The sequence below is a fragment of the Bufo bufo genome, chromosome 3 (genome assembly GCF_905171765.1).
Source record: "Bufo bufo chromosome 3, aBufBuf1.1, whole genome shotgun sequence".
Taxonomy (NCBI): Eukaryota; Metazoa; Chordata; class Amphibia; order Anura; family Bufonidae; genus Bufo; species Bufo bufo.
The window spans coordinates 371,064,429-371,091,294 of NC_053391.1; the positions used below are offsets into that span (position 1 = coordinate 371,064,429).

At 43.1% G+C, this 26,866-nt stretch overlaps 1 protein-coding gene across 1 annotated transcript; it reads right to left on the reverse strand.

The window, feature by feature from the left end:
• Nucleotides 1-3,112: 3,112 nt before the first annotated feature.
• On the reverse strand, nt 3,113-26,555 carry PITHD1 (PITH domain containing 1). The gene is made up of 6 exons (XM_040424634.1): nt 26,301-26,555; nt 21,963-22,006; nt 21,810-21,887; nt 20,718-20,822; nt 15,988-16,096; nt 3,113-3,873 (listed from the first exon to the last, which is right to left on the reverse strand). The coding sequence occupies exons 1-6, from the start codon at nt 26,490-26,492 to the stop codon at nt 3,772-3,774; spliced, it is 630 nt and encodes a 209-aa protein (XP_040280568.1). The 5' UTR covers nt 26,493-26,555; the 3' UTR covers nt 3,113-3,771.
• Between the last annotated feature and the right edge of the window lie 311 nt (nt 26,556-26,866).

The window sequence follows — 26,866 nt, forward strand, 5'->3', positions numbered from 1 at the left end:
GCATACAATGGCCCACATTTTCTATGCTAACCATACAGATTGCATGGTATTTTTTGCTCGCCTTGTATTAGGCGAGGTGAACGCATTGCACCCGCACTGAATCCAGACCCATTCACTTCAATGAGGCTGTGCAGATGAGCGGTGATTTTCACGCATCACTTGTGCGTTGCGTGAAAATCGCATGCATGCTCTATTTTGTGCGTTTTTGACGCAACGCAGGCCACATAGAAGTGAATGGGGCTGCGTGAAAATCGCAAGCATCCGCAAGCAAGTGCGGATGCGGTGCGATTTTCACGCACTGTTGCTAGCAGACGATCGGGATGGGGACCCGATCATTATTATTTTCCCTTATAACATGGTTATAAAGGGAAAATAATAGCATTCTTAATACAGAATGCATAGTACAATAGGGCTGGAGGGGTTAAAAAAAATATAATAATAATTTAACTCACCTTAATCCACTTTTTCGCGCAGCCCGGCTTCTCTTCTGTCTTCTTCTTTGAGGAATAGGACCTTTGATGACATCACTGCGCTCGTCACATGGTCCATCACATGATCTTTTTACCATGGTGATTGATCATGTGACGGACCATGTGATAAGCGCAGTGACATCACCACAGGTCCTTTTCCTGTGCACAGCAAAGATGAAGACAGAAGAGAAGCCGGGCTGCACGATCAAGTGGATTAAGGCGAGTTAAAAAATTTTTTTAACCCCTCCAGCCCTATTGTACTGTATTAAGAATGCTATTATTTTCCTTTATAACCATGTTATAAGGGAAAATAATACAATCTACACAACACCTAACTTCTGTGAAGAAGTCCGGGATCGGGTCCCAAACATGCCGATTTTTCTCACGCGCGCTCAAAACGCATTACAATGTTTTGCACTCGCGCTGAAAAATCGCACATTTTCCCGCAACGTACCCGCATCTTATCCGGGCCAAAAACATGACGCCCGTGTGAAAGAGGCCTTAGACACCTTTATTATTCAGATGCACCAAAAATAAAGATTTTTCCAACATACTTGACATTTCCAGTTTTTAAGATATGTGAAGGGCAGCACGGTGGTTCAGTAATTAGCACTGGTATCTTGCAGTGCTGGGGTCCAGACTCCCTGTTTTTCCTCCGGGCACTCCGGCTTCCTCCCACACTCCGAAAATATACAAATACACAAAATGGTCCCCTACGAAATTGAGCATTGTGTGTTGGGGTTGAGCACCTATATGGCAGCCACTGAGTTCCCAGGGAGTCACCACAGCCACACAACCAAACATTTTAGTCCCTGTTAGAAAAGCAGATTACGCTGAAATCCACAATTCTGGTACAAATAGGTGACGCAAATTAGACCAATTTTGAGTTGGTAGGTTTTTGGCGGATAGATAGCTGGCACATGTAGAAATAATTTCAACCCATGCAGATACATTATTTTTTTCCAGATTTATCTTCATCAGCCACCATGATAATTTGGCACATTCTAAAAGACCCTCATATTGATGTGGGGGAGATCTCTCAAGATCAGTGGGAGGACATTTTGGAGGCGATTCCGCTGTCCTCACTGAGCGAACAGGGAAAGTTGTCTCAACTTTTTATTATACACAGGGTGTACAAAACACCAATCTTTCTGAAGAGGATTGGTGTCAGAACTAATGCAAAATGCCCAAGGTGCTCTTTTGAGCCAGATTTGTTTCATATGCTGTGGAAATGTCAGGGTATAGATGGATACTGGACAAGTACATCAGAGACAATACAAAACAAATTGTCAGTGAGAACAGATAGAGACCCCAAAATATGTATATTAGGGTATGTGTCTAAGCTAGGGACAGACGATTGCAGGAAAGTGGCAGTGGGAAGAATGCTGTATGTGGCGAGAAAACAGATAGCCTTGCATTGGATACAAGCGTGCCCCCTGATATTGGGGGAATTTAGGACCAAAGTTCACAATATGTTGATAAATGAAAAAGCTATTTTTCTTAAAAGAGGTTGCCCTCAAAAGTTTGACAAATTATTGGGCGACTGGATGTCAAACAGTGCTATTTTGCTATAAAGTGCAAGGTGGCGACCTGACGCCGGAGTGAGTAGGGGGTTGGGTTTCTAGAAATCTATAATTGTCTATTTATAAAAAGATTTTGACAATGTACAGAAGTAGGAGTCATGCTGATTTGTTTTGAATCAGGTCATGATTTATTTTGCATGTCATATATGTCATGTATTGATGTCTTTGTCAAATAAATAAAAAAAGACCCTCATACACTTTAGTGTACTATGGGGCCAAACCCACAAAGAAGGGTTGTTTCTGTGATAATCTAATGTGTATAGGGAGCTCCTGACTCTCCCAAGAGATGGGAAGGATCAGACAAAGTGAATATTTTCGCCCCTTCCTTTTGTTCTCCCAGGAGATAAGCCACTGTCAGAGGTGTCAGGCAGGAGCAATCTCCTCTCTCTCAACAACAATACATACATATTTGGCCGAACCAAGCGGCTATGTGGCAGTCGAGAGACATATCTTTTCGTTCGACAGCTATACTGAATGTGCATGGCTGCTTAAGATTTCTGTTTAAGGCCAATATATTTTCACACTGCTAGAATTACTATTCAGTATGTTGCTTCTAAACATTTTCTAGACAATGGCCCAGATTTACTAATTCTCTGTAATTTGTAGACAGTGTAAACTTAAGGTAGCCATACACCATGGATAGAAAATGGTTGAACAAACAATTATTTGGTCAAGGACCATTTTCGCAGACATGGCCATACACATTTTAGTCCATATTGGCCGTTACAGTTGCTTAAACAGCCTATACACGTTCAATTAAGGGACCATTCACATGTCCGTAAGTGTTTTGCGGATCCACAAAACACAGATAGCGGACCGCACATCACCGGCACTTAATAGAAAATGCCTATTCTTGTCTGCAGTTGCGGACAAGAATAAGACATGTTCTATTTTTTTTGGGAACGGAATTGCGGACCCGGAAGTTTGGATCTGCAATTCCGGATCCGGGCAGCACATCCTGCGGCCCCATAGAAATGAATGGGTCCGCAATTCCGTTCCGCAAACAGCGGAACAGAATTGAGGACGTGTGAATGGACCCTTAATCGGGCGAGGGATGAATTTTTTTTTCTAGGAATGTTCTTTCAAAGAAAGATCTTTCATCCCACTATCGGATGAAAATGTCAAACATGGCTGACTTCTTTTTCAGACGACAAAAGGTCTGTCATCAGTTGGCCAAGACGAACATTTGTTGTTAAATTTTACCAGACGAACAATCATCTTTAGACTTATGTGTATGGCCACCTAAAAATGTACCAAATTTATCCTAGTGGCTAATGCACCTGTAGACTGTCCAGTCTAGTTTATACCACCTATTAGTTAGCTTACGCCAAACATTGGTCCACATACCCCAAAATATCTGTCCACTAGCTTTAGGCGAACTCTAAATGGGTCTAATCCACGTCACTTTTGCAGAATCGTGGCTTACAACTTTTTAAATTCTTCTGAAAACTAGACAAAAGCTAACCAGGCGCACATTCTGGTTTAAAGACAGGAAATGTTGAGGATGCCAAAATATTTTGGTCGCACTGAATAATCAGTGTCTAAAATGGGATGCATGAAAATTTAGGCGCAAACACCACAAGCATAAAAAAAATGCGTTATGTTTCTGAAGAAAAACTTAAAATTGGCACTTATATCAACGTCAAGCAACAATAAGATGGAATAGGTTTATTCAAGCACGTTTTACTGAAAGCCAGTTGTGGTCTGCTGCAGTCTCTCTAGGAGATAAAGTGAGATTGAGGAGTGATCTGTGTCATTTTATGGTCAGCTGGATTTGCGGCAGATTCATAGTTGCAGATTGTCACTTCATGGCGATGTGCCTGTAAATGAAAAAAAAAAAAAAAAACACATGCTGATGAATCCAAGTGGTTACAGGGGTTGTATCATATTAACAAATCCTCCATCCATAGGAACCCCTACTGAATAAGCGAAAGGGGGTCCCATGCGCCAGTGCGAATGGAGCGGCAGGTGAACCATGTGTGTTACCACTCCATTTATGCTCTACAGTGCCGTCATCACTTCTAGTTCGATGGGAACAAGAGCCACAGTGCTGGAACTGAGGAGTTGAGGTTTTTTCTTAAACACCCCCTGTCTATAATTTCTTTTTCATTTTGTTGGAAAACCTCTTTAATATAAAGGATAACTACATACCGTATTTTTCACCCTATAAGACACACCGGCCCATAAGACACTCTTAGGTTTTAGAGGAGGAAAATAAGAAAAAAAAAAATGTTTTTAATTAGACCTCAGGTCAGACCACCAATGTTAATCAGACCTCAGCTAATAGCCCCAATCAGACCCCCAATGTTAATAAGACCCCAAGACCTCAGATCCGACCCCCAATCAGACCTCAATGTGAATGAGCCCCAATTAGACCTCAGATAAGACCCCCATGCCTCTCATCAGCCCCAGCAGTCTCATATCAGCCCCCATTGCCTCTCATATTAGCCCCCAGCAGCCCCCATTGCCTGTCATATTAGCCTTCCGCAGCCCCATATTGCCTAAAATTATCCCCCAGCAGCCCCATATTGCCTCATATCACCCCCCCAGCAGCCCCATATTGCCTCATGTTTTATAAAATAAAAAACCCACTTACCTCTCCTGCTCCTGGATGCACCGCTCGCGATATTCTTCCTCCAGCTGTCGGCTGTGCTGTGAACTGGTCACAGAGCGCCCTCATGCTGTACGCAGCCACTGCACAGCCGAGGACCAGGAAGCGGCGAGTACAGAGCCTTCACCGCTTCCTGGTCCAACGGTACGAATGTGCGCTTCCATAATGGAAGCTCTCATTAGTATTCTCTCCATAAGACGCAGGGGCATTTTCCCCCTACTTTTGGTCTTATGGTGCGAAAAATACAGTAATATTTTTGTATCTGAACTCCACTTTTGCGTTAAAAAATAAAAAAAAGGTGCCTTTAGCAAATTATGCAGCACCCTCATAACACTAAATACAAAGGTTATATATTTAAACTAATACCTTATTTTGATAGGATAAATAACTGAGGTTCTTAGCAGATATATTTTGATCAAAACACATCTGTGCCCACCTACCCTGGCAAGGTGACCACAGTCCAGGCAGGAACACACTGTTTAATACCTATCTCTATGCCAGTGGGAATCTACATTCAGGGGGGCAGAACCTGTACATATACTGTGTTTCTAATCGTTAGCTCTGTGTACATTTAAAGGGAATGTGTCATCAGAAAATGACCTATTGTGTTAGTTTTTATGTTTAACATATTTTCAAAGAATTTTTGATGATTTTTCATGTCAATATCTATATTTAAACAAAAATCATAAACCTCTGCATTTTTTACAGTGGGCACTAATCTTAATAATAGGCACCACCTTCTTTAGTCTGTACCGATCACTGCTTATCTGTCATTTTAATCCTGCCTGTAATGATCTCACTGACCATTGTGTCTATGGCCCATGGGGCTGCCGTAAAGCATTTTTGTCTTAATGCTTTCTAAATGCTGTTAACAGCTCAGGCAAGATGGCCGCCTCCATAATCATAGTCAATGGAATATAAAAAAAATCTGTAAACAGAAAATAAAATCACATCAGAAAAAAAGGAGATGTGTTGCTATCTGGTTTTAGCTGGCAGATAAATGTTTTAGCGACACATTTCCTTTAAGCATCCAATGAGAAGAGCAAACTCAGCTATATGCACTACCTAATGAAAAGCAGAATGTGGAATAGGTGGGATAATAGGAGTAAATTCAGACTTGGAGGCGATCATACCTCCAAGTGTGTATGGAAAAGGCAAAAAATAAATAAAACATCCTGCACAATATGATAAATAAATATGCATGTTCTGCTCTCCTGAATGTAGATGCCCACTGGCATAAAGATAGGTATTAAATAGAGTACGTTCCTGACTGGACTGAGGCGAAGACAAGTTTTGATCAAAATATATCTGCTAAGAATCTCAGTTATTTATCATGTCAAAATGAGGGATTAGTTTATATATAACCTTTGTATTTAGTGTAAGTGAGCGCCATTATGTTCTGTATTATTCCTTAGTGGTGGCCATGGACATTTGTGGATTTATTTATCACATCATGCAGGATCTTTTTATCAGATACCCGAGAGTGGATGTTGAATGGCTCTGATCTGATCCTCCGTTCTTTTCCACGATGAGTCCACAGAAAGGGCACTTCTCAATCCACCAGTGGAGGTTTCTATATTCGGCTGGAGGTAGGGCTGAATCAAATATGTAGTGTGCCCCGGCCGGCAGCACTGGTCCTGAATTGAAAGACGGCACTAGAAGCGCAGGTGACGTCATACTCTGCTACTATCAACCGCTAGTGGACTGGGAAGTACCCCGTCTGTGGATTCATCATGGAAAAGAAAGGAGGATCAGACCACAGCCATTCAACATCCACTCTCAAGTATCGGACCTGTATCTCTCCTAGATTACTTTCTCATTCGTATCATTGGGGGACACAGGCTTGACCATGGGTACAGCTGCTGCCACTAGGAGGCGGACGCTAAGCACAAAAGTGTGAGCTCCTCCCTTCAGCTATACAGGGACTAAGCTGAAACAGTTTTTAGCTTAGCGGAATAGAAGAATTGCAGGGGTGGCGCTCAGTGGATGCTGTATGCAAGAAGCAGCGGTATTGCGGCAAGAACCACACAAAACTGCCGCACGGGAAAGGCAATGAAGTGTATTTAAGATACTGCGCTGAAGGACAATTTTTAGAGATTGATGTTACTATACAGGTATTGCAACTGGATGCAGGCTAGCATGCGAAGATATGTCACTATACAGGTGTTTGAGCTGGTTGGAAACCGCTTACCTGTAGTGAAGACTTCAATTTGCGTGCTTTTGTCTGCGTCCCTGTAGGTTCGGAAAGTCGGCTTTTTTCTTTTTTCCTTTTCTTTACTTTTTTGCTGCTTTATTGCTTTGCTTATCAGTTCGTTTTTTCTTTCTTCTTTATCGATGCTTTGGGTCAGGATGGGGTAATCCAGCTGCAGGATGGATCGGCGTGCTGCCTCGTGCCCCGGCCGGTGGCACGCTGCTGCCGCAGGTGGAGGTGTGTGTAGGGGAGTGGTTGGCGCTCACTTGGAGTTAGTTAGTGACGTCACTAAAGCGGTCAAGCAATGACCGACAGGTGCCAGGTATCCTTCTCCAACGCGTTTCGAACAGACGCTGTTCTTCCTCAGGGAGTGTTGCCTGGCTGTTCATGCACCCTTTTTATAGGCACTTCTCCAGAGCTTTAACCTCTTCCCTGCCAATCCTGCATGAATTCAGTGTCATTCACCTATTCAAAAGTGAACAATTCTAGCTCCGCATTTAGTCCGTTTGGTATTAGGCTGTCCATATTGAATATCCATTTGGATTCCTTTTTTGACATCTCCTTGATGTAATCCCCCCCCCTCCTATTAGGTGGTATTATTTCCACCCCACAAAAACGGGATCCAGCAAAGTTTCCCCCATGCTTTATACTGTAGTGACGCGATAATGGATGTCCTTCATATTTTCTGGTTAAGTTGTATACATGTTCTCCTATTCTTTTCTTTAGGGTTCTCTTGGTGCGGCCCACGTAGATTTTATTGCAAGGGCATGTTAAGGTATATATGACCCCTTTACTGTTGCAGGTAATGAGGTGTTTTATGATGTGTTTATAGGATCCCTCTGAGTTGGTGATTTCTGTTATTATTTTTTTATTATTTTTTGATGTTTTGCTTCCTCTACAGGTTCTACACGGATGGAACCCTCCTAGTCCTCCTTCTTTTGATTTCTGATTTTTTTCCCCCTACATTGGTTCCTGTACATCTGCCTGTTGAGGCTATTATGTTACCTATATTTTGTGCCCTTCTAAATACAAATTTTGGGTCTTTTGGGATAAATTCTCCTATTATTTTGTCCTCTTTAAGAATGTCCCAGTGTCTTTTTACTATTCTTTTGAATATTGGGACCTGATCACTGTACGGTGTTATAATGGGTGGGATTTTCGTGTTGGTTTCAATATCCAGAGTACTTGTATTTTTATTATCATTTTTCTTGTTAGCTGTTAGTAGTTTGTCTGTTTAGTTGGTTTATTTCAATTTTTTGCTCCGATAACTTTGTTGCATCATATCCCTTATGTTCCAATTTTTTCTGTAGGGCGTCTGCCTCCTTTTCATATTCCTCTATTTCTGTGCAGTTTCGTCTTAGCCTCATGAATTGGCTCCGCTGGATGTTTTCCAGCCATTTGGGAAGGTGGCAGCTATTCATCGATATGAAACTGTTTCCATCCGTCGGTTTGCTGTAGGTTTTGGTGAGTAATTTATTTCCTTCTATGTAGATGGTTAGATCCAAAAAGTTAATTTCTTTACTGCTGTATGTAGAACTGAATTCCAAATAAAAATCATTTTTATTGATATCTTTTAAAAATTCCAGCAGTTTTGTTTCCCCCCCATCCCATATAAAAACAATATCGTCGATAAAACGTCGCCAGAGGACGAGACCCGCACGGGGGGCGCCACCTGGGTGGATGGTCAGCTCCTCCCACCACCCGACATAGGTTAGCGAACCCCGGTGCGAATCTCGTCCCCATCGCGGTACCCCACGTCTGTAGGTAAAATTGTTCATTGTATAAAAAATAATTTTTAGTTAAAATGAACATAATACATTCTCCCAAGAAGTTAATTTGTGTTTCAGGCATTTCTCCTTTTTTTTGTTAAAAAGTGTTGAACAGCGTCCACTCCTTTTCTGTTTTCTATCACGGTGTATAATGATTTTACATCCAGTGTGCCAATTATGTAATTATCTTTCCATTCTATATTGTTAAGAATTTGTAGAGTGTGTTGGGTATCTTTAAGATAGGTTGGTAGTACCTGCACGTAAGGTTGTAATTGCTGATCAATATATTTGGATAGTGAGCTAGTGAGGCAGTCTATACCTGACACAATAGGTCTCCCTGGTGGGTTTTTCATATTTTTGTGTATTTTGGGATTGTGGTATAGTACAGCAATTTTTGGATGGATGTGGTTTATAAAAGTTGCTTTTTTATTAAAAATGCCTATATCTCAACCTTTTTGGACTAGCCCTTTTAGTTGTTTTTTGAACAGTTCAGTGGGGTCACTTTTTAGTTTTTTGTATGTCCTTACGTCACTTAAAATATTTTCGGTTTCCTTTTTGTAGTTCTCGGTGTTGAGTAGGACAATGCCCCCCCCCTTTGTCAGCTGGGCGTATGATGATGTTGTGGTCTTTTTGCATGCTGAAGATGGCTTTCTTTTCTTCCTCCGAGATGTTGCGCATATATTGAGGGTTTTTGGGGTATTTAATTTTCCTTATGTCCCTTGTTACTTGGTTCATAAAACTGTTTAAGGCTGAAGAGTATTCCTGTAGGGGGTTATATCTTGATTTAGGCTTTAAATTAGTGTGTTTCAAGATATCTGTCGGCTCCTCCTCTGTATCTTTACATATTTCCATGTGTTGGTTTTTTTGGGGCATTTGATTATTTGCAGATTTTTTTATAAAATATTTTTTCAGGGCTAAATTCCTCATGAATTTTCTCACCACGATAAATGCCTCAAATTTGTTGAGGTGTAACGTGGGGGCGAATTTTAGTCCCTTTTTGAGGATTTTTTCCTCCCCTGGTTTTAGAGTGTGGTCGCTAAGGTTGTATATTTTTTGTCCCCATTTTTCCTCCGTTTCTGTTTTCCCTATTGGTTTTTTCTTTTTTTTGGTGAATTTCCCCCTCTGCATCCCCTTTTTTGTTTGTGTTTTTTCGGACCTGAAAAAAATCCTTTTTTACTGTTTTTTTTGATGCTCTTTCTTCCTTCTTGTTTCCAAATGTTCTTGATTTTCCTGATTGGTTTCCTCATTTGTCGCTGACTGTATATCTGCTGTCAGCGACAAATACAATACAAATATATCATACAGCGCAGCATTGACAAATGGAAAACATCCTGGAGAAACAGGAGAAGATACAGCAGATATACAGTCAGCGACAAATGAGGAAACCAATCAGGAAAATCAAGAACATTTGGAAACAACAAGAAGGAAGAAAGAGAGCATCAAAAAAAACTGTAAAAAATGATTTTTTTCAGGTCCGAAAAAACACAAACAAAAAAGGGGATGCAGAGGGGGGAAATTCACCAAAAAAAAGAAAAAACCAATAGGGAAAACAGAAACGGAGGAAAAATGGGGACAAAAAATATACAACCTTAGCGACCACACTCTAAAACCAGGGGAGGAAAAAATCCTCAAAAAGGGACTAAAATTCGCCCCCACGGTACCCCTCAACAAATTTTAGGGAATTAATTTGGGTGAGAAAATTCATGAGGAATTTAGCCCTGAAAAAATATTTTATAAAAAAATCTGCAAATAATCAAATGCCCCAAAAAAACCAACACATGGAAATATGTAAAGATACAGAGGAGGAGCCGACAGATATCTTCAAACACACTAATTTAAAGCCTAAATCAAGATATAACCCCCTACAGGAATACTCTTCAGCCTTAAACAGTTTTATGAACCAAGTAACAAGGGACATAAGGAAAATTAAATACCCAAAAAACCCTCAATATATGCGCAACATCTCGGAGGAAGAAAAGAAAGCCATCTTCAGCATGCAAAAAGACCACAACATCATCATACGCCCAGCTGACAAAGGGGGGGGCATTGTCCTACTCAACACCGAGAACTACAAAAAGGAAACCGAAAATATTTTAAGTGACGTAAGGACATACAAAAAACTAAAAAGTGACCCCACTGAACTGTTCAAAAAACAACTAAAAGGGCTAGTCCAAAAAGGTTGAGATATAGGCATTTTTAATAAAAAAGCAACTTTTATAAACCACATCCATCCAAAAATTGCTGTACTATACCACAATCCCAAAATACACAAAAATATGAAAAACCCACCAGGGAGACCCATTGTGTCAGGTATAGACTGCCTCACTAGCTCACTATCCAAATATATTGATCAGCAATTACAACCTTACGTGCAGGTACTACCAACCTATCTTAAAGATACCCAACACACTCTACAAATTCTTAACAATATAGAATGGAAAGATAATTACATAATTGGCACACTGGATGTAAAATCATTATACACCGTGATAGAAAACAGAAAAGGAGTGGACGCTGTTCAACACTTTTTAACAAAAAAAGGAGAAATGCCTGAAACACAAATTAACTTCTTGGGAGAATGTATTATGTTCATTTTAACTAAAAATTATTTTTTATACAATGAACAATTTTACCTACAGACGTGGGGTACCGCGATGGGGACGAGATTCGCACCGGGGTTCGCTAACCTATATGTCGGGTGGTGGGAGGAGCTGACCATCCACCCAGGTGGCGCCCCCCGTGCGGGTCTCGTCCTCTGGCGACGTTTTATCGACGATATTGTTTTTATATGGGATGGGGGGGAAACAAAACTGCTGGAATTTTTAAAAGATATCAATAAAAATGATTTTTATTTGGAATTCAGTTCTACATACAGCAGTAAAGAAATTAACTTTTTGGATCTAACCATCTACATAGAAGGAAATAAATTACTCACCAAAACCTACAGCAAACCGACGGATGGAAACAGTTTCATATCGATGAATAGCTGCCACCTTCCCAAATGGCTGGAAAACATCCCGCGGAGCCAATTCATGAGGCTAAGACGAAACTGCACAGAAATAGAGGAATATGAAAAGGAGGCAGACGCCCTACAGAAAAAATTGGAACATAAGGGATATGACGCAACAAAATTAATCGGAGCAAAAAATTGAAATAAACCAACTAAACAGACAAACTCTACTAACAGCTAACAAGAAAAATGATAATAAAAATACAAGTACTCTGGATATTGAAACCAACACAAAAATCCCACCCATTATAACACTGTACAGTGATCAGGTCCCAATATTCAAAAGAATAGTAAAAAGACACTGGGACATTCTTAAAGAGGACAAAATAATAGGAGAATTTATCCCAAAAGACCCAAAATTTGTATTTAGAAGGGCACAAAATATAGGTAACATAATAGCCTCAACAGGCAAATGTACAGGAAACAATGTAGGGGAAAAAAAATAAATCAGAAATCAAAAGAAGGAGGACTAGGAGGGTTCCATCCGTGTAGAACCTGTAGAGGATGCAAAAAATAATAACAAATCACCAACTCAGAGGGATCCTATAAACACATCATAAAACACCTCATTACCTGCAACAGTAAAGGGGTCATATATACCTTAACATGCCCTTGCAATAAAATCTACGTGGGCCGCACCAAGAGAACCCTAAAGAAAAGAATAGGAGAACATGTATACAACATAACCAGAAAATATGAAGGACATCCATTATCGCGTCACTACAGTATAAAGCATGGGGGAAACTTTGCTGGATCCCGTTTTTGTGGGGTGGAAATAATACCACCTAATAGGAGGGGGGGGGGATTACATCAAGGAGATGTCAAAAAAGGAATCCAAATGGATATTCAATATGGACAGCCTAATACCAAACGGACTAAATGCGGAGCTAGAATTGTTCACTTTTGAATAGGTGAATGACACTGAATTCATGCAGGATTGGCAGGGAAGAGGTTAAAGCTCTGGAGAAGTGCCTATAAAAAGGGTGCATGAACAGCCAGGCAACACTCCCTGAGGAAGAACAGCGTCTGTTCGAAACGCGTTGGAGAAGGATACCTGGCACCTGTCGGTCATTGCTTGACCGCTTTAGTGACGTCACTAACTAACTCCAAGTGAGCGCCAACCACTCCCCTACACACACCTCCACCTGCGGCAGCAGCGTGCCACCGGCCGGGGCACGAGGCAGCACGCCGATCCATCCTGCAGCTGGATTACCCCATCCTGACCCAAAGCATCGATAAAGAAGAAAGAAAAAACGAACTGATAAGCAAAGCAATAAAGCAGCAAAAAAGTAAAGAAAAGGAAAAAAGAAAAAAGCCGACTTTCCGAACCTACAGGGACGCAGACAAAAGCACGCAAATTGAAGTCTTCACTACAGGTAAGCGGTTTCCAACCAGCTCAAACACCTGTATAGTGACATATCTTCGCATGCTAGCCTGCATCCAGTTGCAATACCTGTATAGTAACATCAATCTCTAAAAATTGTCCTTCAGCGCAGTATCTTAAATACACTTCAGTTTTTAGCTTAGCGTCTGTAGGAGGCAGACCTCCCTGCTTTGCAGGTCTGCTGATTTTTCATTTAGGATTTTTCCTTTTTCTTCTAGCGGGGTTACAGGCAGTCCTAATTGCCTACATTCCCACCCAGTAGACAGGAGACCAGGGGGTCCCCAAGCCCGCTGCTCGTTCCCGGTCTCCAAAAGGCAAGGAGGACCAGAGGTTCCCAAAGCCTCTGCATCCCACCAGCCTTCGGGTCACCACGGCCACCCACGATAAGTCCCCTCTGTTTCCGGCTGGAACCAGAGGGGCACAACATGCCAGACAGGTGAGTATGCTTGGCCCCAATCCCCCTTCTGGCTCACGTCTTGGATGCCTGGGTGCGAGAAGTCATCTCGGAGGGTTACAAACTGGAATTCCGGTCGCCACCTCCGCCCCGTTTTTTTTTGCTCTTCTCCCCTGACCGTTCCCTCCGCCGCCCATTCCTTTTTCAGGCTATTCTCAACCTTCTGTGGCAGGGAGTGATTGTTCCGATTCAAGACAGTTTTGGTGGATTCTACTCCAATTTCTTTGTGGTTCCCAAAAAGGAGGGTGCGGTCTGTCCCATCCTAGACCTCAAATCTCTCAACCGCTTCCGGATGGAGTCCCTGAGATCAGCCATTGCATCCATTGACCCAGGGGAATACCTGTCCTCGATAGACATCAAGGACGCCTACCTTCATGTTCCCATCTGGAATTGCAGGCGATTAGTCTCTCTCTGGTTCACTGGACGGACCATCTCCAGGGGTGTCAAGTTCAGGTTCAGTCTGACAACTCCATGGCAGTCGCATACCTAAACCACCAGGGCGGCACCCAGAGCTCTGCAGCCATGTCGAAAGCAGCGCTCATCCTCACTTGGGCGGAGAGCCATGTCCCAGCTCTGTCGGCAGTTCACATCCTCGGCATCAACAACTGGATCGACAAATCTCTCGGCCGGGAGAGACTCGATCCCGGCGAATGGACTCTGCATCCACAGGTCTTTCTCGCAATCTGCAAGCGGTGGGGTCAGCCGGATGTGGATCTCATGGCCTCCAGCTTCAACCGCAAGGTGGAGAACTTCTTCCCCAGATCCAAGGATCCTCTGGCTCAGGCGTCGGATGACTTAGTGATCCTGTGGAGTCAGTTCATGTTTCCTTGTGTGTTCCCTCCTCTTCCCCTCATTCTGCGTCTTCTCCGGAAAATCAGGTCCGAAGGTCTGCCCGTCATTCTCGTGGCCACAGACTGGCCATGCAGAGAATGGCACGCATCTCCCTAGTCTCCCTCCTCGCTGATGAACCCTGGCGTCTTCACCTTCGGAAGGACCTTGTCGCAGGGACCAATCTTCCACCCAAATTTAAAGGGAACCTGTCACCTGGATTTTGGGTATAGAGCTGAGGACATGGGTTGCTAGATGGCCACTAGCACATCCGCAATATCCATTCCCCATAGCTCTGTGTGCTTTTATTGTCTAAAAAAAACTATTTGATACATATGCAAATTAACCTGAGATGAGTCAGAGCTTGAAAATATGACTCTTCTCTGGTCACACAAGATATGACTCTTATGTTAATTTGCATAAAAGGCGGGAAGTACAAAAATGCATAATACTTATTGAATTCGTCTGCAAATGAAATTAAAAGTGTAATTTATATGTTTAGGGTAACACAATGAACATTTAGAAACGCTCAGTGAGGGTAGCATAGTAGAGGTGACAGGTTCCCTTTAAGGTCTCTACATTGTTGAAGCCTTCTGTTAAAGCCGCTGTACTAAGGGCTCGGGCTTTCTCGGATGCTGTTGTCTAGACCATGATTCGTGCTACGAAGCCGTTGTCCTCCCGGATCTATCAACGGACCTGGAAATCCTATTTTAGTTGGTACGAACGCCACCAGCAGTCTCCCATTCGGTTCTCATTGCCACGACTCTTGTCTTTCCTGCAGTCGGGCATGGACTTGGGGCTGGATCTCAGTTCCCTCAAAGGGCAATTTTCGGCCCTTTCCATTCTTTTTCAGTGGAACTTGGCTTCGCTTTCTGCAGTTCGGACCTTTCTGCAGGGGGTTGCGAACGCTGCGCCCCCCTTACCATCCTCCGTTGAATTCATGGGACCTTAATCTGGTGCTCAGCGCTCTCCAGTCCTCACAGTTTGAGCTTTTGCAGCAGGTGTCTTTTCGCTTCCTATCCTACAAGGTGGCCTTTTTGGTGGCAATCACTTCCATCTATAGGGTGTCGGAACTAGCGGCTCTTTCCTGTCGGTCACCTTTCCTAATCCTCCATCAGGACAAAGTAATGCTTCGCCCTGTCCAGTCCTTCCTTCCGAAGGTCGTGTCGGCATTCCATCTCAATGATGAGATCATTCTCCCTTCCTTTTGTCCTGCCCAGTCTCATCCTCGTGAGCAGTCGCTCCATACTCTGCATTTGGTTCGGGCCGTTAGAATTTATCTGTCTCAAACGTCATCTTTCCAACAGATGGATTCCCTTTTTGTCATTCCAGAGCGGCCAGAGACGAGGCCTGGCTGAGTCCAAAGCTTCCATTTCCCGATGGATTTGTTTGGCCATTTTGGAAGCGTACCGCATCAGTGACCGGGCCCCACCCTTCCGGGTTACTGCTCATTCTGCGCGGGCAGTAGGGGTTATCTTGGGGCTTCAGCCCCTCAGGTGTGCAGGACGGCTACCTGGTCGTCTTTGCACACCTTTTTAAAATTTTACAGATGCACAATGCAGTCATGCACTGTGGCAGTTTTCAACATATAGCGTTACATCTACAATGTACTGCCATTATTCAGGTTATGCATTTTATGGACAAAACACTTTCTGCAGCACAAGACATACTTCAATTTCTATTTTACCTCTGTCCACTCTCCTCGTAATCCAATGTAGTAAATTTTGGTGTTTTCAGCTCCAAAATTTTTGGAGACGTGAATAGACAGATGAGATACACTTGAAAAGCGAGAAATTCTGTAGAACAAGAAAACTAAAATTTTAGATGCTTTTAAAAAAATATCCAAACAAAAACCAAATTAAAAAAGCAACCTTTCCAACCCTTCTACCCTTTAATTCATAGTAAATTTCTATAAAAGGTCTCAATGATAGAGCTTTGACAGTGCTACACGCCTCTTCAGCTCTAGATAACTTAAAGGAGTTTTTTGGCAGTAAAATATTGATGACCTATCCTCCGGTCCGATCTGATATTGAGGACCTATCCTGAAGATAGGTCATCAGTATTGTACTACCAGAAAACCCCTTTAATTAAGCATAATTTAAAGGGGAATAGGACAGCATAAAGCAGTGATGGACACACTGATTTCAGCGCTGAATCTGTTATGAATGCTTGTGATCGACTCTCAGGGAATTAGAATTTATTAGGCTACTTTCACATATGCGTTTTCCTTTCGGGTTTTGAGATCCTGCAGAGGATCTCAAAACCGTAAGAAAACGCTTCATTTTTGTCCCATTCATTGTTAATGGGTACAAAACTGAACAGACAGATACGGCGCCCATTGACTTAAAATGGTGTTAGTGCCGGATTTGTTGATTTTCCATTTAATACAACCACATATAGGAATGGATGCAGCCGGTTGTATTAAATCGAGTTGAAGCATTTTCCTCCGGCTTTGAGATCTCTGACAGATCTCAAAACCTGGAAAAAAAATGCATATGTGAAAGTAGCCTTAGTTGCACTCACATTGCACTGGAAGAGGAAGAGGTCTATTACATTTGTGAGTTGTGGGGCGAGCCCCGCCCACCAAATGTGGATTGCCAGCTTTCTCCCCAATACTGTGCACAAGGAAAAAGCTGCCGAACAGCAGCAGAAGGGTGGAGCTAGCTCCGTATCTCATGAGTATGATAACTTTTCCTCACAGCGCGGTGCAAGCACATTTCAGGTGAAATCTGCTTTTTTGTCATTACCTTATGCTGGCCACAGGAAGAGAATCTAAAGGTGGTGACAGATTTTCTTTAAGACAGGCCATAGACCTGCACTGCAGTCCATCAACTTTTCTATAACCGGAGGTACACTATAAACTTCAGTATTAGCCTGCTGTCACACTACATCTTTTTTTTTTGTTGCAAAATTGCCGAGGTTTTGCAATGAAAAACATTGCATCCAGATGATGCTTGTTGGACAATAGTAAAATCTAAAATGCCTTATATTGAGGTTTTTGGGTGGTTTCCTGGCATTTGGTTGCCCCTTTGCGTTTTTTTCAAATCACAGTCTCTTCTGTGATTAAAAAAACGGAACTCCACAGAAAATGCTTGTAAAACTGAATGCCTTTTTTTTTTTACAAGCAAAAAATATAAAAATAACATCAGAAAACAAAATGTAGTGTAGCAGCACCTTTATGTTCTGGAGCAAAAACCAAATCTGACTGAAGAAACTCCAACACCCACAATACATTTGAGCAGTGGTGGCCTCACATTCTACATAAACATAATGCAATGAATTCAGACAGTTGTCTTGATCACATAGCCCATGACTTCCTGGTCCTTGAGAAACATGGCAAATAAATCTGTAGAATTTGTCTAGTCAGGTCATACACATACAGTACTAGGAGACCATGGCTGAACCTTTCCAACCTTGCCAATTATATTTTTGACAAAAAGAAGTCTGCCATCAGCTATCGCAAATTTTTCAAACGATGGGTTGCCAAAATCTGTCATTTCAGCAGACTAAGTACCCAGGAAATTGTCAGAAGGGAAGCGTTCCTTCCCGGCAAATACCTGCTCGCTAGCAGCGATCTCCTCCACAGTATGGGGAAGAACTATTGCTAATGCCAATACTGAATCATTGTTTGCAGGCAGCAAATAGTGTTCACAAAGTACCATCTGCCTCCAGCAAACAATGATTTTTAAACATGTCGAAGCACTCTAATTACCCGATGAACGTTCATCGGGTAATCGCCGGCAGTATTACACTGCCAGATCATTGCTAACAAGCGTTCATAAAAAAACTTCTTAGCGAGGATCATAGCGATTATCTGCAGGTGTAACATGGCCCTTAGAATGGGCCTGTTTAAGCCATATTTCCATCAACACATCTGTACAAAGGCATGTTTTTTAGTTTTTTTTTTGGAGGAGGGATGAGTTATATTTTTAAATGGCCCCTTTTTAGGATACATATAACATTGATAAAAAAAATATTTTTGTTTGTTTTTAACCCTTACTGGGCAGTAAAAAAATTTTTTTTAAATTATATATATATTTATTATCACACTAGCAGAGGGTATATTTCATCAATTTCATTTAATGTTTGTGTGTGTCGTTAAAAGATATCACCTGTATCCCCCATAAGTGACCTCTATAGCACCCCGCCCCCTTAACAGTGAACTCCACAGCCCCCCACCCCTTAACACTGACCCCCCCCCCCCACAGGGCCCCGCCTCCCTTAAATGGGATCTCCACAGCAGCCTATCCCCTTAAATTTGACCTTCACAGCAGCCCACCCCTTTAAGGGTCTATTCACACGTCCGTAGTGTATTGCGGATCCGCAATACACCCAGCCGGCACCCCCATAGAACGGCCTATTCATGTTCTATTTTTTTTCGGGAGCCGCGGACCGGAAGATCGAGGGCCGTGCAGTGGAAATGCCCACCCCACCCCACTCCCTTGACAGTGACCTCCACAGGGGCCCTCCTCCTTAATAGTGACCTATACAGCACCCCGCCCCTTAACACTGACCTCCATAGCGGACGTTCTGTGACCTCCACAGTACCCTGCCCCCTTAACAGTGACCTCCACAGTACCCTGCCCCCTTAACAGTGACCTCCACAGTGAACGCCCCTTTAAACAGTGACCTCCACAGTAGCTGCCCCTTTAAGGCTAGGGCTACACGATGACATGTGTCTCACCAGTGTCTCGCAACAATTTTTATAATGATAGGCTATGGTGTTGCACAGCGACTGCGACACGACAGTCGCAAAAAATCCATCCAAGATGGATTTTTCTGTGACTGTCGCAGCATGTCGCAGTGCAAAATCATACACCATCATTATGAAAATTGTCGTGCGACATCAATGTCGCAGTGTAGTTGTACCCTACGTGTCGTGAGACTTATTGTCGCGCGACACATGTCGTTGTGTAGCCCTAGCCTAAAGCTGACCTACAGCAGTAAAGAAAAATGGCTGGGTTGTTATGCAAACCTGGAGTAAAACTGTGTGTATGTGGAGACTAAGGGCCTGCGGGCTTCTACTGGCTGATCAGGGACATGTGACTGTGTGTATGGCAGTTGGGATATGAAGAGAAAGACTTGCAGGCTTGTATTGGCTAATGTAGGTTATTTTTGGGGAATCTCTAGGGAACGGTAGGTCCTAGAAAGTGGAGACCCGGTCTAAAACCTTCCCGGACAGTTTCCGCCTTTTTTTCATTTTTAGATTATACACCATTCACTATGAGGCATAAATAACCTCTTTCGTTTATTATGTGGGTCAGTACAATTATGGCGATACCAAGTTTATATAGTATTTATTTATTTTTTTGTTGTTTTTACAACTTTTTTTTTAAACAAAAAACATTTATTTTGCCTCCCTTATGTTCTGAGCGCCATAACTTTATTTTTCTACCTGTATGAGGCTTATTTTTTACAGGATGAGCAGTAGTTAATATTGATAATATTTTGGGGTATGTATGACTTTTTATTCTGTTTTGAAAAGTCGGGATAAGCAAAAACTGCAACACTGACATTGTTTTGTTATTTTTATTGGCATTCACCGTGCGGGTTAGATAGGTGATGATTTAATAGATTGGGTCATTACAGACACATTAAAAGGGTAATTTATATTGATGACCTATTTACTGGAGATGCTGTCGCTACCTCTTTTCATTTGCTATACGGTTGACTGCTGAGGATCTGCAGTCATGGCTCGGCTGTTGCATTACCGGTGTGGCCATTTATGTCCCTGGGTGCTGCTCTACAAACACTTTTGTCTACTATCCTCTGGATAGGTCATCAATATCAGATTAGCGGCGGTCCGACACCTGGCTGATCAGCTCTTACAAGAGGTCGGCCATCCGTGAGCTCCTCCAAGGCCATGTGACATCTACTCTACGTACATGGGTCACATGGCCTAGTTGCAGCTCCGTCCCATTAAAGTGAATGGGGCTGAACTGCAATACCAAGCACTGCCACTATACAATGGACAGCGCTGTGCTTGGAAAGCTGCTGGGACCTGGCTATGCTTACTAGAGCGCCTATGAGTACAAAGGCTCCCTGAAACAACTGATCGGCGGAGGTGCTAGGACTCGGACTCCCGCCGATATGTGATAATTATGACCTATCCTGAAGTTAGGTCATCATTATATTTACCTGGATAACCCCTTTAAGTGTATGTTTAAGTATGTTTTAAGACACTTCCACCACTCTCCCCATCGGAAATACATGTATAAAGGAGTCTGGAGGACTATACCTTAACTGTATGTTCATAAGTTTCAAAATTATTGCAGAAATTTCTGGGACTGAAAATCCATCTCATACATGTGTATAGGACCGTTTCTGTCATATGTACAGGCATTTTAGCAAATCCGATCCAGATGAATGAAAGTAAGCTTATTTATGGGTAGACACAAGTAGTAAAATAATACATACTTTGTAGGATATTCCAGTTCTCCAGTAGTATCGATATTCAAGCCAAAAACTTGATCTGCTTCCCTTCGAACATCATCAAAGCTCATGTGAGGAACGTTCTTAAATCTAGGAGAGAAATATAAAGAGTTTTGTAAAAATGCTAAAAAAAATTAAATAAAATCCAATAAACAAGTTTAGTTCATTTCCTCACTTGGCATTCTCCAGCCTACCCTACACATTATACAGCAGGATCCAGCTTCACATTTCCCTCTCACGCACGGTCCTTTTCGGTTATCTCTTCATTACGTAAAGAGAATCGGTCATTTTTTATGCTGAGCATTTACAGTATATGCAGTAAACCTCAATTCACATACAAACTCTGGGGTTGCCCAATATCTCTAGTGTGGTGCCAATCTGGATAACAAAGCAAGGCCTATGACTAGACTGAATGAGATTTAGGTTATCCTGAATTTTACACCCCTCTAAGATTTAAGGGGGAAAAAAACTAAACTCCAAAATCCCATGTTTCCCCATGTCAGATTCACTGATGTGGTCTTCTCTATTGTTTCCTATTGTAATTATTCACTTCGGCAGGCGTAGTTGGGTGGCTACCTTAGCACAGGCGCCAGCAGCTGCATGCGACACTGCTTGATCTCAACTCTCAGTATGGAGCAGAAGCGCTGGCACTATACATTGCATGATAAAGGAGGGCTACATCCCAGACAATGTCCCTTTCAGATGGCTTCTTTTAAGCCATTTATCCCTAACCTTACGCTTCACTTGTGGCTGTGCTATACAGCAGGCACCGATCTTCCACTGCCGAGATCGGAGTTATCCAGTTTAACCACTCAGATGCCGCAGTCAATAACCATCGCAGCATCTGAGCAGTTAAATAGAAGGAAGCAGCTCTGTCTGTCTTCCGATTGGCACCCTGTTAATGCAATTGCAGGGTGCCGAGTCACTGGCATGCCAGCCAGGGGCCTTCCGCAGGGTCCCAGTCCTGTCATGTCCTGGACACTATGACTTCCTGCCCCTGCCTTTCGGAATGACTATGCACTATGTATGGTACAAGCGATCAAACCATTTTGTTCCCCGTCTGTAAATAATACTCACAATCGGATTTCTGATGGGTGGGCATCACTATCCTCTCCAATAAGAATAATCCCTTTTAATTTCACATTGCCAGTGAACCTAACAAAGAACAGAGCAATTATTAGACACCCAACAAGTGGATGAAACTGGGGCCTCCGAATAAAACATACTTACGGGATGTTGAATAGCAATTCTGCATCCTCGTCGCTTTCTACAAACTGGACAAAGAGGAGACATATGATGCAAATGCAAACTGTAAAACAGTTTTTACATTTATATTATTGCTATTTTTGGAAATAGTGGTGCAGACATACCTAGACCGATAATTATGCAGGTTGGGCACTTGGGATCGTGGCACAAGGGGGAAGAAAACATTGATCTCTCGGTCATGCAATCTAGGTACAGTATGTCTACATCAATTTACCTGCATAGTGCAGTCAACAGTTTTTAGGGCTCAAAACTGCTGACGGACTTTCTTTAAATGACTAGCGTTTCTGATTTACTGCCTGTATAGTCCAGAGCTGCATTTACAATTCTGCTAGTTGTCGTGACATTTGAAAATATCACAACATGCAGCCCTATCTGAAACCAGATAGAAATGTCTGATTGATGTAAGCGGTTATGCCTCAAGCAGGTCGGTAAATGATTAGACACTGGGTCTTGAAGGGTTATTCCGGTTGTGTAAGCTATTTTTTTTTTAAACTGCACTGTTGCACTGCAATATGTGTCAAAGTCTTAACCCATGGAGAAACAGATTTCAGGTGTCCAGGGTAGGGCTGCAGTAAACGATTATTTTAGAAATTGAGTATTCTATCGATTCTTTTTACGATTAATCGAGTATTCTAATAAGAAAAAAAATGAATTAATAGACTGTTTTCCTTTATAAAAACTCAGACCCCCTGCCATCAGTCCCCAACACCCTTCGTTCCCCCCTTGTGCGATCAGCCCAAGTGCTTTAGTTCCCCCCAGTGCCATCGGCGCCACCATTACCCAGTGCCATCAGCTCCGTTCCCCCAGTGCCAGCAGCTCTCCCCCACCCTTGTGCCAGCAGCTCTCCCCCCACCCTTGTGCCAGCAGCTCTGCCCCCACCCTTGCGCCAGCAGCTCTGCCCCCCCCCACCCTTGCGCCAGCAGCTCTGCCCCCCCCCACCCTTGCGCCAGCAGCTCTCCCCCCTTGTGAAATCATCTCCCCCCTGCTCCTCCTGACACCAGGAGTGCATAGAGTCATTGGTTGCTATGACGCTGTGCACTCCGGGCGCCCGGCCTTAGTCGCACCAACTTACCTTTCCAGCAGGGGCGCCGCCGACACTCCATCGTTCCACGCTGCTCTGCGTCTGACGTCATACAGCGCGTCAGGTCACAGTGTGCGTATGTCAGTGCAGCGCGGGACCATGGATGTGCTGTGGAGTGTCCGGAGGCTCCCTGCTGGAAAGTTGAGTATTGCAGGCCAGCGGGAGACCACGGAGCGGGAGTAATAGCAAGCGCTTCACTCCCGCTCCGTGGTCACATGACACAAAACGAATCTTCGATTTGCATTGAGGATTTTTGTGTGTCGAATTACTCTATTCAAATCGAGTAATCGAGTCAGTCCTAGTCCAGAGTTACCCTTCTATCCTACTACTGTTCTCCCGTTTTGATCTGTAATCCGCTCTTACCGTCATGGCGCTTTCCCTTACATCAAATGAGCTGGAAACAAACATTCTGACTACACTGCCCATGATTCTCTCACGCTGTCCCGAGCCAAAAGTAGGCATATACCACGATTTCTCTATGCTTTAGGGCTCATGCACATGACCGTATGTATATTGCAGTCTGCAAAAAAAAAAAGAAGGATGACATCCCTATCGCATCCATTTTAACAATGACTGTCATGTTCTATTTTTTTGCAGAACGGACATATGGAAACAGAATGCACACGGAGTCATTCCCTTTTTTTGCGGACCCGATGAAGTGAATGGTTCCACATACGGACCTGAAAAAACCCAGAACTGACCTAGCTGGAAGGAGGGTAGCAGTGGTTACACGAGAGCGCACGCACAGAGGAACAGGCTCCAGGCTGACCACCTGTAGAGAGGATTGTTTGATCAGCACGAGTAGCTCCCACAGTTTTGTTGACCACCATCCAGACATTACTACACACCCCTGTCTCTGCCCATTTCCAGGCACTGAGCAGAAGAAAATATGGGTTACGTCTCCTGCCATTGACAGCCAGACAGTGTCGCCTTCATTTACACTGGTTTGGTGGACGAGAAACCTGGGCTGCTATGGACTGGAACTGTATCATCTTTAGTGATAAATCCAGGTTTTGTTTGGGATCCCACAATGGTTGGGTTCTAGTATGGAGGCCTCATGTTGAGGGCTTCAATCCTGTGGAGTGGCACCGTTCTCTAACTGCTGGAGTGATGACCTGGGGAGTCATTGTATACGACAGTCAGTCACCCCTAGTAGTGATACAAGGTACACTAACAGCTCAGCGATGTGCAGGACATCTTGCAGACTGGCATTTTTCAGCAGGATAATGCTTGCCCACAGACAGCGAGGGTTTCCCAGGAATGTCAAATTACAACACTTGAATGGGACTGAGCTGTAAACCAATGAACATGGCCTAGGAAGAAACTGCAGCCTCTTCAAACAGCTTATTGGTGGGGGTGCCAGGAGATGGACCCCTACAGATCAGATATTGAAGACAGGCTGACAAGCCATCAGTATTGAACTTTGTAGATAGAACAAAGTCCAGCTCGAAAGTGCTAATGGTGCTCTGACCTGCTCTGCACGGATCCGGGGTGTGTTCACACCCAACGTAGATGCAGCAAAAAAGTCCAAATGGATCCAACGAGTAAAATCAATGATTTTTTATTATTTTTTAATGAAGAAATAACGAAAGTATAAACAAGTAATCCTCCTGCATAAAATCAATGATTCGTTATTTCCTCATTTTAAAAAAAATGTATAAACAAGTATGGTAATTCTCCTGCATAAAGTCAACGCGTTTCAACCACAACTCATGAAGACCTGTCTTATGGTTGAAACGTTTTAATTTTATGCAGGAGGATTACCGTACTTGTTTATACATTTTTTTAAATGAGGAAATAAAGAATCATTGATTTTACTCACTGGATACATTTGGACTTTTTTGCTGCATTAGTATTGAACTCCCAGAAAATACCTTTAAAAAATATTTTAGTTTCACTTTGTGATATTTAATAAATAAAAAAAAATTTGAAATACTTTTTTTTTTAAAGAAAAAAAAGTAGAAACAAAAAAATACTAAAATAAAAATTACATAAAAATAAAGCCCCAAGCATCAAATACCACAATTATATAAACAAATGTTTTTTTTAATCATGTGATTGAGATTATATATATATATATATATCAATGTTTCTGGTCACTTAAAGTAATTTGCCCAGCTCGTACATTGGTGGCATATTGCTAGGATATGTCACCAATATCTGATAGGTGTGGGTCCCACCTCTGAGACCCACACCTATCTTTAGAATAGAGCCCCCCAAAGTAAAGAAGCCCCATAGAAGTGAATGGGGCGGTGGCTGCACTTGCGTGGTGAGCTTCCCATTTATTTCTATAGGACTCCCGAAAATAGCAGAGCGCACCCCTCAGCTATTTTCTGCACTGCCATAGATATGAATGGAGGGTGGCCACGCATGCGCAGTCTGCGCTCCTTCACTTTCAGGGCTCCATTCTAGAGGAAGGTGCGGATTTATCAGACATTGGAGACATATACTATCAATGTGCCGCCAATGTAAAAGATGGGCCAACCCCTATAAGTTCTCAGGAGTAGCGTTAGACTCTCATGCGGGAAAAACGCAGTGTAAACAGCCCCAGCAGAGTGTATGAGATTAGACAAATCTCATGTAGACTTTGCTTTTTCCTTCTGTGCAGAAACTGACCTACGATGCAGATTCGGAAATCCACATGTCAATTTTATTGTGTGCGGATTTCAGCTATTACAATGCAACGCGTGAGATCTGCAGCAAAACCGCCTCAAATCCGCGCCAAAATCCTGCATGAGGATTTTGATGTGGATTTGCTCCAGATCTCACCATGTGCATTGCAAATGACGAAATCTACATTGAAAATCCACACAATTGACATGCTGCTGATTTTAAAATCCTACCCTGTGTGAGATATTAAAAATCTCCATCCGTTTAGCTGGTGACGTATTACACTGCGAATTGTCTGTGCAAAAATCCAGACATAATGTGCATCGTGGGCCTATACCCTTAGTGACACATGCATATCTGCAGGTGTCATCCACTGCTATGCCAATGGTGCATGTGACACAGGCAGCCTCCTGTTCCAATATAAAATGGCCGCCTGTTTTTAGGTGTTGCTAAGGGAAACCACAGCTTTCATTTTGTAATCTGATTAGCTGATTCCACATTTTCCACTATGTTGTACACATGGCTGACATTCAGCCGTGTCATGACTGTGCTGCCATATGGATGCAGTTACCACCACCTGTCAGTCACATATAATAGCAAAAGTCAGTCACCCGGCTCCGATCTCCACGTTCCTCCCAGGCCTTGAACACTCCCTTCCCACTCCCCTCCAGGCTTTCGTTCAGACACTGCAGCTTGTGTAAATCAATCTTTTTGTACAGTCCGTACTCCACCCCGCGCTCCGGTGTTTCCGTCCGTTCAGCTCCACAAGCGCAGCCTCCACCATGACTGTGACCGTGCGACATAGCCGCTGCTTTTCGAACTTCATCATGGCCATCTTAGTACTCCCTCCAGATATAACCATTCACTGAGCGGCCATCTTAGTACTCTCAATGACGTCATCAATTAGCCAGCCAATCACATCCTGCGATGGCAAATATGGCTGAAGCGCTTGTAGAGTGGGAGGCGCCTGCGCTCTGACTAGATTCCTCACACACCTGTAAACATGGCTGAACCGCAGGAGTGCGAATGACCTGGGTGACTGGTCCTCAGCCCGTTCGGCCTTGGGGGGGGGGAGCGGCACATGGTTGTGCTGGGCTGACTGTATCCTATGATGCAGTTAGCTTGCAGTCCAGCTGGGTTGTCCGTTCTCCCTCATCCAGGTCATAGTATACTAAAC